General features: G+C 52.1%; 1 protein-coding gene across 3 annotated transcripts in view; it reads left to right on the forward strand.

Annotated features, from left to right (window-relative positions):
• UBE2O (ubiquitin conjugating enzyme E2 O) overlaps positions 10,108-18,123 on the forward strand; it is a 41,197-nt gene continuing 33,181 nt past the window's right edge. The window contains exon 1 of one of the 3 annotated variants that reach the window (XM_021415175.1): positions 10,108-10,134. In XM_021415175.1, the coding sequence (XP_021270850.1) occupies positions 10,123-10,134 (12 nt within the window). In that variant the 5' untranslated portion in view covers positions 10,108-10,122. Of the gene's footprint in view, positions 10,135-11,799; positions 12,008-18,123 lie in introns of those variants that run through there. The other 2 variants (XM_021415174.1, XM_021415176.1) reach the window with 2 other exon arrangements.

Raw genomic sequence — 18,123 nt, forward strand, 5'->3', positions numbered from 1 at the left:
CCGTGTCCGCCCGTGGGGCTGGGCCCGGCCCGGGCTGGGGGCTGCGGGCTGCTCGCGGGGCGCTCAGCCTGGGAATGCCGCTCTGGGCCTCGTTCCCTGCGTGAAGCCCTCGGAGGGAGCTGGGCTGCGGGGCTCCGCGCGAGGCCCGGCCTCGAGGTGCGGGCATTCAGCTGCTGCCTCCTGGGACGCGGCGTGGCACCTCCTGATGCCTCAGCGTGGGGCCTCCTGTGTGCGCAGGATGATGTCCGTGTGGCCCAGCAGCATCCCCGCAGCCTGCGGTGGGGAGCGGGCGGCACGGCGGAGCGCCCCGGTGGCTCTGCCCTTGTTTACGCCAGCGTTGGCCGCCGTCGTTGAGCTGCACGTAAATCTGCGTCCTCCAGCTGTGTGAATGTGCACCTCCTGCAGGGGGTACTGAGGGCTGGGTTTTCTGGTTGGATGTTAGGAAGAATTTCTTCTCGGAAGGAGCGGCGAGGCAATGGAACGGTCTGCGCAGGGAGGTGGTGGATTCACCGTCCCTGGAGGTGTTTAAGGAAAGGGTAGATGTCATACTTAAGGACGTGGTTAGTGGGCAGTGTTGGTGGTGGCTGGACTAGATGATCACAGAGGTCTTTTCCAACCCTCATGACTCTGTTCGATGATTCTGGGGCGTCCCCGCTGCCCAGCGCTGGGCTGCGCGCAGCCCGACAGCACGGAGACAAAAGAGAGAGGGGCACAGCGATGGAGCACAAAGGGGCTGCCAGCCATGGGCGTTGCGCTGAGCGAGGCAGGAGGCACACACAGGGGCTGCTGGGGGCCCTGTGCTTCGCCTTCTCGCAGCGGCGTGCCAAGCAGGAGGTGTGCGGTGGTCCTGCGGGGATGGGTAGGATGGCGAGCGGTGGCAGGATGAGCTATTTTAGGTGATAGTGTCATTAAACACGTGACCGGTTGGAGATAAGCAAAATGAATGCGGGCATCAAGGGAAGATATCGGCGTGTTGTGTGTTTCTACCTAAAAAAAAAAAAAAACAACCCACCTTTTCTTTCCCTAAAGAAATCACAGTTCGATCGCTGCGGCTCTCAAATAAAAATATCCGTGCGCTGTTGCAGCACAGGTTTGCCCGAAGTGGAGCATGTTTTCTAACATCTAAGGCCACCCCGGTTTGCAGGAGCAAATGCAGGTTTAGGAATTGGTGTTGGATTCTTAACTTCCAAAGTGCTCGTCCTGACTTTGGTGGCTGGGCAGCTGTGCCCTTGTGCAGCATCAGGGTGAGCTGGACTGGGGAGGATCAGAAGGCAATTACATAAATAAATGGTCGTCTTCTTTCTTTTTGTGGTCTTGCTGCTTTGGCGTAGGCATCTCTGCACTCAGGTAATAGACCCTGGGGAGAAGTTTGCTAAGTGCTTGAAGAATTCAGGTGTACTTACCGTATTGATTTTTCCATTTGAAAAGCTGCCCAACAACCAAATTGCGAGGCATTGTGTACAAGCGGCGCTGCAGTGTGGGATTACTAAAAACAAACCTGACGCTGTTGGGAACACGTGGGCCTTGCCATTTCGTGGTGATAACTGAGGGGTTTTTTTTGGCTGGCTGCTGACCCGGCCCCTCTGCATTACAGCAGGGTGAGAAGCCACCAGGTAAACGTGACGTCCTTGACTGGGCTGGGAGGGGAGCAAAGCATAGGCACCATGCGGTCGTCCCGGGCCTGAAGTTTGTTGGCTTGTGGCCGCTGTTGCCAGCTGTGTCTGCAGGTTCGTCTTCTGGCTGCAGCTCTGACTCTCGAGCATCTTTGGCTGTGAATTTGTTTGATGTCTTCAGGAATGCTAACCTGGCCTGGTGCAGCCGGACCACGGGTTGCAGAGGGCTCTTGTTGCCATCCAAAAAGCTGCTCTCTGTACCCAAACTGGGTTATGATCTGAGAGCTTTCCTGTGTTTTCTTTCAACTACTGGGGGCGGGAATTACTTTTTTCAGCGAGGGAATATGTAAGCTAATAGTTCTTACTGCTGCCTCTAGAAGCTGGATGCTTTTGTTCTCTCCTGTTGGATGTGGAAGGCAGGCTGCCTCTAAAACCTCAGCACACGATTCCTGATGTTAATAAGTAATAGAAGTTTTTTCTTGAATTCGAGCTGACGTTTGGTACAAAGGCCCACTGGCTCTTCCACCTGAACGAGGAGTTTTTCTGAGCCTTTGGTTCCTGTCTTGGTAGTCATTAGCGGCATCGTGACGTTCACGTGAGTAAAAAGGAGCCAGGATTTCTTCTCTCTTTACTCCTTTCCTGCCTTCTGCAGCCACTTTCCCAATTCAGCACACTGGGAAATAATTGCTGCTGAGTAATGTAAAACCCAGACGGTCCTGGAAGGAAACGCTTCCCTTTGCAGAGAGGTGTGCCAGCCATGTCCTGTCTGACCCCGGTCCTGTTGCACAGCGAACCTGCAGAGCGGTTCCTCTGGCTGCTAGAGCCTCCCCTCTTGTCTTCATGGTGCTGTCTGAGTGCTGGATGTGATGCGTTGCTCAGAAGTTGCATGGCTAGCTGCTGGGAGCACTTGGTGCTTTCTCTAACAAATGAGCAGAGATTCAGACCCAGCTGAACTTTAATTTCAGAGTTCTTCAGGTGTAGGCTGTGTTCCTTCTGCACGCTGGAGCCCTTTGGGAACTTTGCAGAAGTGCTTGCCCGAGTTGGGTAGTAGTGAGGCTTGCAGGGTGCTTTAAAACACTGTTTCCTTCCCCCCTCTGCCTCTCACCCGGCAGCCTCGCTGCTCTCCTCTGCCTTTCATTTTCCCAAAGCCTGTGCAGGACAGATACGCCTCTTCTGCAGATGGGGGGAAGCGGAAAGTGCAGGTGTTGTGTTTCAGCACCTTATCAGAAGGCCTTCAGCAGGGCAGGCTGCTCAATTCCTGCCTTGTGCTCTACTCTCCGCCTCGGGGAAGAAATGCTTGCGGCAGCACCCAGGTGTGATGCTGTGTCCCAGCAGCGCTCTCTGGTTTACGTGGCAGCCGACAGGGACCCCGTGGGCTCTTTGGGGAGTATTTAGCTTCCAAACCACTTGGTTTGCGTGGCTGTCAGTCTGTTCAGCTTCACTTTGCAGCCCAGTTCAAACTATTTGGGCCTCCCCAGGCACAAATCCCATGGCTGATCAGCTCGCTAGCTGGAAGTGTTCTGATGCTATCTCCACGAGTCTGAATTCAGCTCTGCTCCATCCCACACAGCCCTTCTGTTCCTTCTCGCCCTTCACTGCTGCCATTTCTTGACCTCAAACACTGAGATACGAATATCAGGTTGCTGGAGAACTTCATGAAGATGTTTTTCCCACGTAATTTCAATATTCGCATGAATATTTTACTTCTCGTCCGAGTGCTGCCGTATAGTCGGTACTTTGACCTAAACATAGAAGTTGTGATTTTTCTGGTTGTCCCGTGGGAGAAGGGAACGTTCCCATTCACTGAAGATCTGCGTTTTCACCTCTCTGTCCCCTTGCAGCCACCACCAGCCCTCCCTGGGCTCCCAGACACCAGTCCTCACTAGCGACCTCCTTGCAGCTGCAGGATGAGAACACAGAGAGCCTTAAAAACCTGTCTCTAAACCTGGCCAAGGGGTCTGCTACCTAAAGCACAGTGATGCAGAGCACTGAAGCTCCAGCAGGTGACGAGGGGCAGTTGTGCTGTGTGTGGGTACAGCTCCTTCTGCAGAGCCAGAGGTGAATGCTGCTCAGTGCAGCGCTCAGATTCAGGGCCCACAAACCGATAGCGCTGGGTTCTATCTCTTGTGAAGCTGTATCCAAGCCTCTTCTTGCATCTGATGCTTCAGTCACGCTCCCAGGGGTGCTCTGAAACCACCTGACATCCGTAGCCATTAGAGACGGGAGGGAAGAGAGGGTTTACTGGAAGTGATGTGGTTCTGCATAAAACAGGAGCCACGTCAGCGGGGGACGGCTCTGCCTCCAGTGCTCACTGCAAGGTCACGTACCCTCGAGTTGGTTCTTTGCTTTGATTTGTTTGATGCTTGCCACATCGGCTTGGGGATCGTCATTAATATTTTACTACAAAATGGACTCCTGCACAACTCGTACCGGAAAGTACGCGTTGTTACTGCACGGAGAGTTATTTTGTGAGCTGGTAATTTGGGAGTGCAAGTGGCCACCTGGGCTCAGCAATTAATTAGGAGCTCTTCCAGCCCCAATCAGGAGCGTTGTTTCTAAAATGGACAAAACCTCTCCCTGAGCAGGCGGTTCTGTGACTCAGCGCTCGCTCCCAATGTGCTGGGTGAGCAAAAAGGGAAGGGACGAAGGCAGCCCAATTAGTAATGCTCGTAGGACTAGCACACGACCTAAGGTGCACTAAAAGCTCTAGGAGGAATCAGTCGCAGCCCGTGGCAGGCTTTGAGATACCTGCATGAGAGCGAGTGAGGGCATTTTGCTGCAACTTTCTCATGAAGTTTCCCCTTCACATACGTTGTGCAGAGGCTTCTGCAGGGAACTGGCTGTAAGCAACTCTGTAACGTTACTTTTTTGGCTAGAATGCTTTGCTGAAGTTAAGTGGTACAAGCTTATCAGATGCTCTTTGGGACAAGGTCTTGCTTTTGCCAGCTGTCCTCAGCTCTCCCCTCAGAGCAAAGACACTATTTTTAATGTTCAGCATCTGCGTTGGTGTCGGGAGGTCGCAGGCATTTGTGAAGCTCAGAGCCTCCTCTTCTGTGACTGTTTAATTGCTTGTGGGATTTCAGGGGCTCTGAAGGCAATGACACCTTCGTAAACGCTCCCCGGGATGAACCTGCCCCGTTGTTTGCACACTCCTTACCTCCTGTTGTCAGCATCAATCAATGCTTTGGGCTGAGGCTTCTGCATTTGCTTTTGGCGTTGCTCAGTGAGCTGAGATGTGAGGTGACGACGTGGGGTTTTTCTTTTTGTGGGGTGCTCAGAGTGCATAACACACGGCTCAGGTTCTGCCTGGTGCGGTTTGTGTGTCCCACTGCGGAGGTCTTAGAGCTGTGGCGAGGTAGGAGGATGCTAAGTGTGTCCTGGAACAAAACAAATCCTGCAGGGAGGCTCTGTGGGGACGTTTGGGCTTCTCTCCATGCACTGCTGGGTTGCTCAGCGCGTGCGTATCTGTGTCTGAAAGCAAAATACTCTGCTAACCTGAATTCTCAAAGTTATTACACTTCAGCACGAAGCCGTTTCTGCTTAACAGTGAGCTCACTGGGCTGAGTGGGAGAAGGCTTTGCCTTCACGAGCCCTTGATAAGCGTTGTTCTGACCGTTGTGTGGGGGGAGCGCTGTGCTGCACGGCCCTGCCTGTGTTGCAGCCCAGTTCTGTGCAGCTGGGTTTGTCGTGGGCCGGGCTGCAGTTCTTGATGGAAGGCGTCTGTGCACGTCAGGTGGCTCTCAGTACCCCCTGCATTTGGCTGCACACATAGGAAAGCTGAAAGGAACCGAGTGAGGTCCATGCCAGCCCTGCAGAGTGCTGGGAGTGGGCAGAGGAGGGCCCAGGTGGAAACTGGGCTGGAATCTTCCAAGCGTGGTGGTGTAGGTGGAAGTAAGGATACGCTCCTTGATGATGCATGTGGACTCTGATAACTGCATTGGGTATGTGGTGGTGCACTGGGTTTCTGCCCTTGGTGTTGGAGGCTTTAATTCAACTTCATGCAGAGAAAAAGAAGCAGTAACCACCTGCAGCTGCAGCCCTGCTCCCCCTGCCTGCATGGCATGTCTGCTGAGACCAGAACCAGAGGGTAAGTGGTCTGATCTTAAAACTAAGGAATCTGTATCGTTGTGCTTTCTGTATCTTTTGTGATTTATTTCCGTTTTTTTTTTTTTAAGAAATGGCCTTACCTGCATGCGTGGTTCGTCCTTCGGTGTTGTTCAGGTTTGTGCTGTACCAGAGAAGTTCTGGGATCACGGTTCAGCTTATCAGGGAGCTCTGTAAGCTACATTGCATTGATGTCCTTATGCTGTGTGTTGGAGCATGCACTCTGTGGCTGCTCACCCGATGCTCTGAATCTCAGCGAGGGGGTGGGCAGCTGGGGGTGCGTGCAGGTGTGCCTGCAGTGTTGTCCTGATGGGATGCAATAGAGCTTTGGGGGCACTTTGAGGGTGCCAGAGCTCTGTTCCTGTTCCTCAGCAACTGTTGCTGAAGCTCCTGGTGAGTGGATGGGCAGCACTAGGGGTGCTGTGGGAGGTGAAGGCAGAGATGTGCAGGTCAGGAAGGGTGGGCGCTCTATTTGGAAGCATCCGGGCAGGGAGAGTTTGAATTCACAGCAGTTAAAGAAGCAGAGCCTGCTCAGCTTGCATTTGCAGCGGAATCCTTTCAGAACCTCCTGTTCCATTCTCCTGAGTCGAGGAGGAGCTGGGTAGCTCTGCCCTCGCCCCGTTAGGCAGCGTTCATTTTGTAGCATCAAATTGCAGCGCTGTGCCGTGTGGTGCTGCGTCCAGCAGAGCTCTGGCTCAGCCGAGGTGGCACGTTCCTCCCGCTGCCTGCAGAGCTGCTGGAGGGAGGGGGCTGCTGATCCAAAGGGGATGGGGAACTGGAGGTTTCTAACTGCAGTTTTGAGCCCAGAGTTGGGACTTGCTTGCACATGGCTCCTGCTGCAGCGAGCGGCTGCGTTGTCACCTGTCTGTGGATGAGCCTTCTGCTTAATGTGAAGCGCAGTAATGCAAGGAGAGCTGGAATTAGTTCCATCACAGCCGATTTAGGGTTCTTTACCTACTTTTGAAAGGATACAACTGCAGGAATAAAAGAATTTTGCATGTGAATCATTTTTGTTTCAAGAAACAGTGCTGCTCCTCCGCTGATAAGGATACTTAGCAAGTAAGTAGCCTTTTTAATCTTCAAAGCGTTTCCTGGTGTTGATGTGCCAGTGCCTCTTGAGTTGTGCCTTGGCCAGGTGACAAACCTTCCCTGCAGGTGACTCCAGGTGACACCTGCATCAGTGCTGCAGGGCCCTAACCTTGGATTCCTGGTGCTGTGGTCATGGCTTCTCCATTTGACCCTTTCTGAGCAGGGCTGGAGAGCGTGAGCTGTACAGGTGGTGGGAAAACCTTTGACATTCCTCAGTGCAATTATAGACTGAGGCTTCTATCTAGACAGATTATTCTCACTCCATGCATTGGTTATTCTGAATATGTAAAAATGGGATGCTTGGAAACTGGATGGCGTTTTATATCTCTTTCTATTCAGGGACTCAGACTCGGTTTGTTTCCTCAAATGTGTAAAGTGATGGGTAACCTAGCAGCTTTAGAGCTAATTTGGGTGTAAATGCTCTAAGCTGTGAGGATTTTGCAACAAAGCAATGCAGCCAGTAAGTCCTAGATCCACCGTGAAGTTGTTGACAGCAGCTGTGCTGGTACAGGCATGGAACCTGAGCAGCACAGATCAGAGGCACCTTTGTGTTTTCCTTACCCAGCTTCACTCCACAGCTGCCCTGAACCAGCACCTGCCTTCCCTGCTGCTCAGAGGGGAGCTCTGCTCGCTGCTGCACTGACGGTGCAGCCCTTCTGGCTGCTCCCCCAACATTTGGCTTTTCAGAATGAGAGGTGAGTGCTCAGGAAGGACTGCCGAATAGTTTTGCTCAGTGTTGATCCAGTTTCCAGCAGGGCCCTACGCTGCAGTCATCCTTTGGCTTTGCTCTTCGGGCTGCTGTTGAAGATGGGAGTTGTTTTTCCCTGGAAGGTAGGATGCACATCCCATCCAAGTGAAGAGTTCTCATGACTGCTGCAAGAAGTATTCATGCTTCTGTTCAGCATTCGAGTCCAAGTTCCTTGAAACACTGTTAGAATTGAGACGAAATAGCCACGTTTTCTAAATTTAGAGTTACTACGTGGTTGTGTAACTGGCTGTAAATGAAGCAGCTCTTCAAATTGATTGTTCTGTCCTTAACTCAAGCAGCTTCTGTCAGAAGCCTTTCTGTCCTCGTGCCCCAGGAAGCCTGCAGGGGCCGGGCTGTGGAAGCTCCCATGCTGACGTACCATCTCCTCTTAGTGAATTGTCTGCAGAGTTCAAATGAAAGCAGAAAAGCAGAGCTGGAGGGAGGGGAGGAATCTCCGTCCTTCCTGGAAAACTTCTGGGTTTGTTGTTTTTGAAGTCTGCAGATGTGGCTGATGCACTTGCTTCCTGTCAGAGCAGGCCGAGCCGTGTTCTGGTGTTGCAGAGAGCTTGGGAAGCTCTTCCTGACGAGGTGTGGTAGTGTAGAATGCTTCCTCCTTGAAGTGTACTTAAGGCAGTGTGGGAGTGATGAACGTAAACCCAAATTGTTCTGACCATGGAAACCTTCTGAACTGGGGCAAACCTCACAGGATGAAGCAAGCTGCTTCCTGGACTGTGCACAGAGACTGCACGTTCCTGAAACACAGGAGAGAAGAGGAGAGCACCTTGCAGAACTGCACAGCTGTAAAAGTGACACCATGCAGGAAATACCGGAACCTGATAGTTGGGTTCCTGGATTTACAAAATAAAGAATCCTAAACTTTCTTTTGAGCTCAGCAGCTGGTGCTTTTATCCCAATGTACCAGCTGCTGGTGCTGTGAGGGATGTGGAAGTTGGACAGTAAGATTCGGGCTGCGTTACTGAGTCAGTCACTGCCTTGTCCCCCAGATACCTGGGGCTGAGCTGGCCTTTGCCCTTCGGACAGTGGGGCTGGAAGCTCCCTCTGTTCAGCTGTGTGTGCTGGTGTGGGTTGTGCTCATACATGACAGAACTGTCTCATGTGGTGCACTGACTGTAACGATGAAGCAAAGTGCTCAGGATGGGATGACTTTAACAAAACGTGCGCCACACTGTCCCGACCTGGATAAGATGATGTGTAATTTCTACCAGAAGCGTGCAAGCCTTTTCCACCTGTCTCCTTACAGAAAACCAGCCTGGCTCCAGGGCAGCTCCTTGGCCTTACAAATGTGCTGCTATGTGGGGCAGCACAACCACTTTTGCTCTCAGCCTGTATCACTCCCTTCCTCATAGAAGAGGCTTTCCCTGCCCGTCCCGCAGCCCTTGCAGCATCTGCTCTGCTTCACGCAGGGCTCTCCTGAGCAGAATCATCTCTGCTGCCTTGGTCAGCTCAAGGACCTTGTCGGATGGCATTAATGCTCCTTTCCTGAGGCCGCTTTGATCCAAGCCTGAGCATTAGATGAAAACTTAACGCTTTCCATTACGAGCACTGCGTATTTCACAAGAGTATTACGTGATCAGCTCTCATGTTTCTTGTTTTGGTAGGCATCTTAGAGAAAGCTTAATAATTTATAGGAAGTAAGCATCACAAATATTGTTAATTGATGTGGTCACTGTAATGCCTATATAAAACCTTTAATTGGAGGAGTCTTTTCTACCCCAACCCCCCTAGTGCTGACACTTGGAAATCTGGAAAAAACCCAGGCTAGGATCCTGGCTTCCTTTACTCGTGTTGTGCCTGTGTTTTTTCTATTCTCAGTAACATGATTCGGTACCAAACTGTCATCTGTCAATATTGATTACCATTTGGAATCTATTCGCTCTTGCGCAGTGATTAAAACAATTGAGAGTTTTGTCTTACAGCGGCCGTGGCAGTGTGTCAGCGTTGCCCTCGCTCCGTGTATTCCACTCTTCAGCTGGCATTCAGGTGGAAACACGCTGTGTATTCACACCTAATGTCATCCCTCCCACGGTGCTGCTCCAGCTCCTTTTGTTTTTGCCCCACGCAGTTTTTCTTTTCAGATTGCAGCCGCCTTTCTGATTAGCACAGGCACAGCCGTGCAGGTTTTGTAGGGAAAACTCTTATCTGAGAGCTCCCAGCGCTGCCATGCTTGCTGCAAAGCGAGTACTCGCTGCAAAAATGGGTGTTTTTTTTTTTTCTTAGTGCGATTGGAAACTGCTGGCGAGCCCTGTGCTGGGTTTGACAAGGTGTATTTAACCTCCCTGGCCATAGGCTGTGGGGTGAGCTGCTCCCCCACCCTGCCTGCCTCTGCAGTCACAGCTGGGTGCTTCGCTGCCCGCAGTGACTGACGTGAGCCTGAACTTTCTCTCGCGGCGGTTTAATTTGAGTTTATCTTAATCTCTTCTAATCTGGCATTGAGAAGTGTTTGCTGTCAGAGCGCTGTGATGAGGAATCCTCGAGGGACTGGAAGGATGGCCTGGAGAAGGGGCAGGTTCTGCTCTGCTGCTGGCGCTGCTGCTGAGTGCTGCTGTCATGCAGCTAAGGGTAAGTGCGGGGTTTGGGCAGCAAACAGAGGGCAGAGCTCTTTTGGAACTCGGATCTTTGCGGTCGCCCCATTTGGGCTAGCAGGGCATTTTGTAAAGGCATTTGTCAAGTCTTTGAAGCCTGCTGTGCAGCTCAACATCTGCATCTCCTTGGTGCTGGAGGAGCCACGTGGATGTGATGATGGCAGCAAAGTGAGAGCCCATACCACTTGTTCTGGAGAGCAGTCAAAGCAATCCTTGCCGAATGCAGTTTGTTCTCAGCTGTGTTGCTAACTTAGCTCCTTTCCAGTTCAGCACAGGGTGACTGCCCGTGGTCTGTGCTGCTGGCTGTGCCTAAATGAAGGCTTGGAACAAAAGATCAAGTGGTAGGCACAGAGTGATGTCCATAGCATCGTTGTCCAACCTGCATGTATTATTGAGCATGGCAGGACAGGGTTATTAGGTTCTTGTGTCCTAGTTCAGCTGGTTCCTGCTGTGCTGTAACATGAGGTTTGTTGCTGCTACTGCAGACTAAAGTTGTTTTCATAGCCCTTTCCTATGTTTTCATCCCAGTTGGCTGCTTCAGAGCCTCTTAAGTGCACACACACAGTGATTAGGTGCACCTTTCTCCCCACGCCATCAGCTCTGATGCCTCAAAGACCCTTTCTGCCCGTCCATTTATCCTCACATCCATTAACTTCGATATTTTTAATTCCTTCTGAGTTAAGTTGTTCAGGACAACAGCACGCTGCTTGCTCTTAAGGCAGGACTCATTGCCCTGCACTGACAGTGGCAGACGTGCTGCTGCTTTGCCTCCCTGGCTGGTAGACATCCGCTCACCTCCTTTTTTTCCTGTTTCATCAGAAAAAAATCCTTGGATGCTTTCAGAACGCCTAATTAATTAAACACGACCTGCCGGCCTGGGAGTGCTGCAGCTGAGCTGAGGAGTGACACTGAGCTTTGTTTTTAGGTCTTCCCACTAATGAATGGCGCTGGTATGTGAGCTAGGAGGGCACTGGAAGTGCAGTAGTTAGGGTTATCTGCATTCTGAAGAAGAGTAAAACAAAGGATGTCTGTTGTGTTCCCATGTGAAAATAAGGCCCCGGTAGGAGCACCGCAAGGTTAGTGGTGTATGTGTGTAGCTGGTACCGCTGCTGTGGCTTTGCTTCATCTAAACATTGCCTTGGAGTTTATTTTAGGCTGGCAGGAATAGGAGGTGCTTGTCACGGTCAGCTAGGCCGTGACTTAGCAAAGTGGCAAATCTACTTCAGAGACCGGGAAAAGGAAGAGCTTTTGATCACGAGTGACAACGTGCGGTCTGTGATTGGAACCCAGGCCCCGCGCGGTGCAGAGATCCCCCCCAGTGACTCCTGCCTGGCTGCAGGGAGCTGTTTCTGGAGGGGCTTCTTGGTGCTGTGCTCACAGAAGGCACTTGTTGGGATGTCACACGGAGCTGTGGATTGGTTTCCTCCCACCCGCATCCACAACTTGTTTTTAGGAAACTGTGCTCTTTCATTTCCCTACTTTAGTGCACGTTACTGCTTTGTTAGGCGAGCTAGGAAGGTGCTGGTAAAAAATCTCTCAATATTCAAAGCCCGTGGCACTTGTGAAGGTGCTCCCAAGTCGTGCTCTGTTTGTGACTGTCGAGGAGGAGCAGTGCTGCCTCCTGTAGCTGTGACATTGCAATCACACCAAGGTTCTGGAACGTGGCCGGGGCAGGAGATGCGGGCACCAATGGACAACGTGTGCCACACCATCGTATAATGACCGCTGCGAGTTCCCATCTTTGTGTTCCCATCTCAGCCTCGCTTGTTGGGTGACTTGACAGCTAAGAGGAACTCCGGATTTGGGGCTGGAACAACATGTATGTGCTTTCTGTGAAGGACGTAGATCTGGTAAGGATTCAGCTGCAAGCTCCGTTTGAGGGCTGCGGACATCAGTTTCCTTAAAATCTCACCCAGGAAAGCAGCGTTTGCCATTCTCTCAAGGGTTGAAAGCTCAGATTTCAGATGGGAGAACTGCGTGGCTGCCTGCTGTTCAATCCACAGGCTGCTGGTTGTTGCAGCGCTGCAGTATAGGCATCCATCAGCACAACCCGGGCGGAGGTGGGTCGTGAAAAATAGCCTCATCTTGTCTGGAGGTGTGAACGTAGCAGGACAGAGATGAGGGCAGTTTACAGCAGGTGTATTCAGCCGCCCTTAGGGCTGTCACACAGCTGTCTGCACCAACTGGGTGACAGAGCTGAACCCTCCCTTTGGCCGCTGATGGGCAGCGGGTGCTCTCTGCACGAGGGGACCTCAGCTGAGGGCTCTTTGCTTGGGAACCCACCTTGTGTCCCCAGCAGCCATGGCTTTGGGAGAGCAGCTGCGTTCCTGGAAGAAAGGAGCTGGTACCAGGACAAAGAGAGGGTGTGCTTGCTTCCTTCCAGCTGGAGGGCACTTCAGTCCTAATCTCTCCTTGGTCCTGTTTGGGATCCTGTGAACAAAAGGGGGAAAAAAAAGGATTTTTTTCCCCATTTATGCCATTCTTGCCACACCCCGCTGAACTGGTGTTTGTTTCCATCTCAGACCTGTTCCTGTGCAACACAATCCTTGTTGTTTCGTGGTAGCACACTGCACACACGCCGTGTAACGCCCCAGACCAGCACAGAGTTGTTTTCACACACTGGTGTTGTTGAGCTGTGTGGCGTTGGGTGTATCCTGTTCTGCAGCATGTATCGACAAAACAGCATTTGTTTTATACGGGATCTTCATTTACAGGGTCTGATAGTGATAGGGCAAGGAGGAACGGCTTTAAACTAAAAGAGAGAAGGTTTAGGTCAGATGTGAGGAGGAGATTCTTTGCTCAGAGGGCGGTGAGGCCGTGGCACTGCGCAGAGCTGTGGGTTCCTCATCCCTGGAGCTGCCCAAGGACGTGGGGGGGCCCTGGGCAGCCCAAGCTGGGGGCACCCAGCCCAAGGCAGGGCTTGGAGCTCAATGACCTTCAAGGTCCCCTCCGACCTGAGCTGTCCTATGATTCATCGCTGGTGGTGGTGGAGGAGGCGGAAAAAATTGTGGAGTTCAGTTTGTTTTTGCAAAACCAAAAGCCAAACAGACAGAAAGCCCTCTTGTTTGTAACATCTCTGACATGGATATGGGATTGAAGAAGTAAACCTGAAACCCTTCCTGATGAGATGGATGCATTAACCACACGGGTGTTTCGCAAAGGCTGCAGCAGCGTGGGCCGTGCTGCTCTCTCCCTGCCTTTTCTTGCTCCTCTCAGTGTGCAGCCCTAATTACAGCCCTGGCAGCTTAGGGCTGGAGCTGTTGTCCTGTCCCAAAGCCATGTGGCTTTGCCTTCCTCAAATCTGATTGCAGCTTCACCTTGCACAGCAGAGTGGCAGGCTGGGGTTGGGCTGCAGCTCTGCCTGCCCCATCTGCACCCGATGGATTTCTCTGCTCTCTCCTGGAGCTTCTGCACACTGTGTTGTGTCTGGAGAGATGCAAGGCTGCTCCATCCGTCCCTGCCGTGGTGCTGGAGCTGAGCAGCCAGCGTTCCCTCTGGAGATGGGCCTCCCTCGAGCCGAGGAATGTAGGTCAGAATTAAATATGTAAAATGAAAAAAAGACTTCATTGTAAGGCAGCGTTTCACCTAGATAATCCAGTGAGATCCTCACGCTGATGGGAAACCTGTTCTTACATATAGGCTGTTTTATGTGACTCATTAAGCAAACCTAATTAAGCAGCAGCATCAGGCCTGCTAAATGCCATGGCACGTGGTCCGAAGGCTGCAGGGCTGGCACCCTGACACGTGTGCCCTGTGTCCAAACCTGCGTTCTCAGTGCCCAAGGCCAAGGGTGAAGGAGGAAGGAGTCGAGGTGCGAGTGAAGCGCCTGGGAGGATGAACAAGATGCCACGTGCATGGCGGGGTGAGCCCAGCACGGAGCTGCAGGCAGCAAGAAATGAATCTGGACAGAGGAATCGAGTGGGTAGAAGGCAGTGCTGCGTGGGGAGGGCGATGGGTTCTGGTTCATTGTGCTGAGTCCAGCTGCTGGAGGTGCGTGGCTAAGTTTCTAGTCAGAACAAAGCACGACATTTCATATGCAAGGCAAAAAAAAAAAAAAATCCTTTTTACTGCCTTCTCTGTATGCTTGACACACTTCTTAATCTTGACGGTATCCTGAGTTTTATATGCAGAGCATTTACCTGCAGATGAAAGGCTTTGTTCTGACTTATTGTCCCCTGTGGGATGGTGCACGGGTTCCTTCCTGGCTTCCGTGTTCCACCCCAGTGCCAGCTGCCCTGAGGGGCTGATGGAGCCGCACACTTGTATGTGTGCAGCCTGCAAAGCTGGGTGGTGGTCCTGGGGAAAGGGGCTGTCATGAGCATGGGAGCGTCCTGCTGGAGGCTGGGCTAACTTGGTCTGGGCTGTTGGACGTCCTAGTCGGGATCCTGCCTCATCAGACCAATATGTAATGGCAGTCAGTGAGTAGGGGCTGCTTTTAGGGAGCACGTAGCTTCTGTTTCTCATTAGGAATGACAGCCCTTATACGGCAGCCTAAGGCTCAGCTGCCCCCGTGCCACGTGGCTCCTGGGTGCCCCTGCAGTCTGCAGCCAGCTTTGCCCATCTTTGCAGGGCTCCCAGGGCTGCTCCCCCCATGGCATTGGGGCAGAGCCCAGCTAACCTGGGCTTGGAGAGGAGCAGGGAACGGAGCACGTCTCCAGCTGTCACAGCACAGCTTCCTAAATCATCTCGAGGGTGTTTTGCTGTAGCGTTGGCAAACCTCTAACTGTGTTTATGGCTCAATGTTTCACTGGGGCTGTGATGGGCTGGAAGCCCTCTGTGATAACCAAAGTCATTAAAGCGAGGAGCGCGTTACGTGTATGGCCCATAACAGCCCGGTGCTAAAGCAAAATGCTCGCCTTCTCCCTGTGTGTGTTCACAGCGATATATCCTCATAAAAAAGTCACTGTAGGAAGTAGACATCGAGTGAATTACAGTTCCAGGAAATATGGGGCTCCCTGTCAAGGATAACTGACTTGGTTTAAGAAGGTAAAATGTATTTTGCAGACGGTGGCCATTGATTAGTTGTTCTCCAGACTGTTTTTATTGGGTGTGTAGATGCGAAGGCATCCAGATGTACAGAGCATCCGCTTGGAGCCCTGCCACTGCCGGGACAGGGATCGGTGCCTGTGGAACTGATGAGCTCCATCATTCCTCTTCAGCACTTTTCCCTCCCGGTGACGACATCCCCAAGAGAGCGTTAGCACAGGTACGGGGTGCTGTGTCTGCGCTGGGACTCGGTGCCTTTCTGCTCTGAAAGGTGAATGCTTTTCTTCCTAAAGAAAGGGGAAAAAGCATAAGCAAGCTCTGTCTGTGTTTGGAGGCAGATCTGCTGACTTCAGGCAAGCAGGCTTCTCCTGCTTCTTGTTCGTGCTGTCTGGAGCGAGCCCTTGTTCCCCGAAGCGCGCCCTCAGCACAGCTGCTCACAGCTGGAGAGCTGCCCCTGAGCTGGTGATGGTGCTTCAAATGAGCCCTGCCAGCTTGTCCCAGACTCAGCCCAAGCAGTGAGCCGAAGGAGGGAAGGATGGAGGGGAGCAAATGTGCTTTGTTAAGTGCCCAGTGTTTGCCAGAGCTGTTGGGTCAAAGGCGATGCGTTATGATGCTGTCTGAGCAGCCCTGCACTGAGATGTCCTACAGGTGCTTCCAGGTGGTGTTACCTGCGGTGTGCTGTCTTTGGCATTTGTAGGAGGATAACTCCGTGCTGGATTCTGTTAACAGTCAACCCCATCCTGCTTTTGCCTCTAGGATCTTTTAGTGAAGATCCCAATGAGGTGGGGGTGGCATGCTTCTTAGGGAACTCCTTCTTCTCTTGTTAGAAACTGAGGGTTTCCTGCTTGGCCCAGAGGTGCCTCATGGCCCTGGGAGCCTGTGGGTGTTTCTGGAGCCTGAGCTGGGTCCGAGCACCTTGGTCCTGCAGGGGGCTTACTGTTGTCCATGTTCTGCGTCCAGAGAGCACCAGGATGGAGAGGACTAATGCAGGTATAAAAGATTTTACCCATAAAACTCATATACAGGCAAGCACTTAATTCACCTTCAGCAGGTTTAGAATGGGAACTCAGTGGATTTTATTAGGGGAAAAAAAAGTCATCAGAACATCTGGCTTCATTGCTTCTCTGGCTCCAGTGTCACGTCCAGCAGTGGCTGGGTGACTGCAGGGAGCTGCACAGCAGTGCCTTGTGCTTGCTCAGCGAAGGGATGGGGCAAGCAAAGATCCCCTGGTTTGTCATCTGCTATTCTTATCGCATCAAATGTGGCTCCAGGAGTGCTAGGTCTGGCTCTGGAAGGCTCTGGCAGCCCTGTCCCTGCTGCGTCATTGCTGTCACCAGTCCCTGGGGGATTTTCTCTGTTATTGAAGGGAATGGGAGCTTGTTTGCCGTTGTGTTACAGGGTGCACTAACAGTGAGTTCAGCCTGCTCTGGCTGGAGATGTTTTCATCTCCCCCAGCCATTCTGCAGGTGGCGGATTCTCCTCTTAAACAAAAAGCCGTGGAACAGTGCGGCGGTGCCAGAAAGTCCACGGTGAAATCAGAGCTCCCAGAGCCCATCATATGGATTCTGTAGGGTCCGTGCCTTTTTGTAACGGCCAATACAGCACTTCTGTATGGGAGGCATAACTGGAACCCCGTCAGTGAATAGAAAACGCAGCTGAGGTTTTTTTGGGCAGTGATGCAATTGTGCTGCATTGTCCCAGCAGCATTCACACACTCTCATCTGCAGTGTGAGCCGGGGGAGTGGCTTTGCTGTTTGTCAGGAATGAATGCTGCACGGGGTGCCCGTGCTGGCACTGAATTCAGGGTGGGCTCTCTGTAGCATTCCAGACTTTGCACGAGCTGGTTGTAAAGGCTTTGAATTATTATTTTTTTTTAAATGATACCTGACTTCACAGTGAGTGCATCTGGCTCAAGAGGCATTGTTAGATAACAGAAAGCCATTGCAGAGCACTCGCTATGGCGTGCAGCCAGTGCTAGCCGCTGCACCCCCTGAATCACTGCTTGCCTTTGCTCAGTGCAGGAGCACTGGGGGTGAGATGAGTGTGCATGTGTGACTGTCTGGAGGCATGCTCCCATTGCAGGGCAGCAGAAATGGCTCAGCTCTGTGTGCTTGCTGCTCAGGAGCGTGCCGTGACACAGCACTGCTGTGCCTTCAGCTCGAGCTAGTTACACGTGGGTTTTCAGCGTGGTTTTGTCTGCTCTAAGAGACTGTGTACTCCATGAAATAATCCCACTTAAGTTCAGTGAAATTGCCAGGGTTCCTTAAGAGCTAGATGAGAGTTTCAGCTTGTGGCAGTGCACAGCTGTGTGTCCAAACACGGCCGAGTAAGAGGGAATCTCATCTTAGGGTATGTCTGGTGTCATCCCCTGAGGTAATGCTGCTCAGACCACTCGTGTGTGCAGAGGCTGTGTAGGCCCAGCTGTTAGGATTTCGATTTTTGAACCAGACTCCAAAAATGTGAGCAGGAAAGAGTGGAAATGCACGTGGAGCACGTGTGGGGGGCTGTCGGACAGGCAGCATTGCTGCTGCTGAGACTTGCAAAGCACGAATCTGTGAATCGTGGTAAGGCACCTTAAGCTGCTCTTCCTTCCTTGCCTGTTGCCTCAAAGCTGTTTGCAGGTCATGCTGTCTCGGAATAATTGTGAACAATTAGAAGCTAATTTAAACGGCTGGTTTGTATTCACAGCAGCGGTGTATGAGCTAACCAGCTGGAAAGCAGGCACGGTGATTTTCTGTTGCTACGTTTCCCTCTTGTTGTTCCCCGAGCGGTTTTTGCAAGGCAGATATTTGCAGTGGGCCAGCATTGAGCTCCCTGTGTGCATTGCTGACCTGACTGCGAGGACGGAGGCTGTGCACCCCACATGCTCCCAGTGGTCAGTGTCTGATTCCTACAGCACTGATGCAGCCCAGCAACGAAGAACCTGTTGCATGGTAACCACCGTCTCCATCCTGAGGCAAGGATTTGAAGAATCCTTTTG

This window comes from Numida meleagris, chromosome 17 (genome assembly GCF_002078875.1).
Source record: "Numida meleagris isolate 19003 breed g44 Domestic line chromosome 17, NumMel1.0, whole genome shotgun sequence".
Classification (NCBI taxonomy): domain Eukaryota; kingdom Metazoa; phylum Chordata; class Aves; order Galliformes; family Numididae; genus Numida; species Numida meleagris.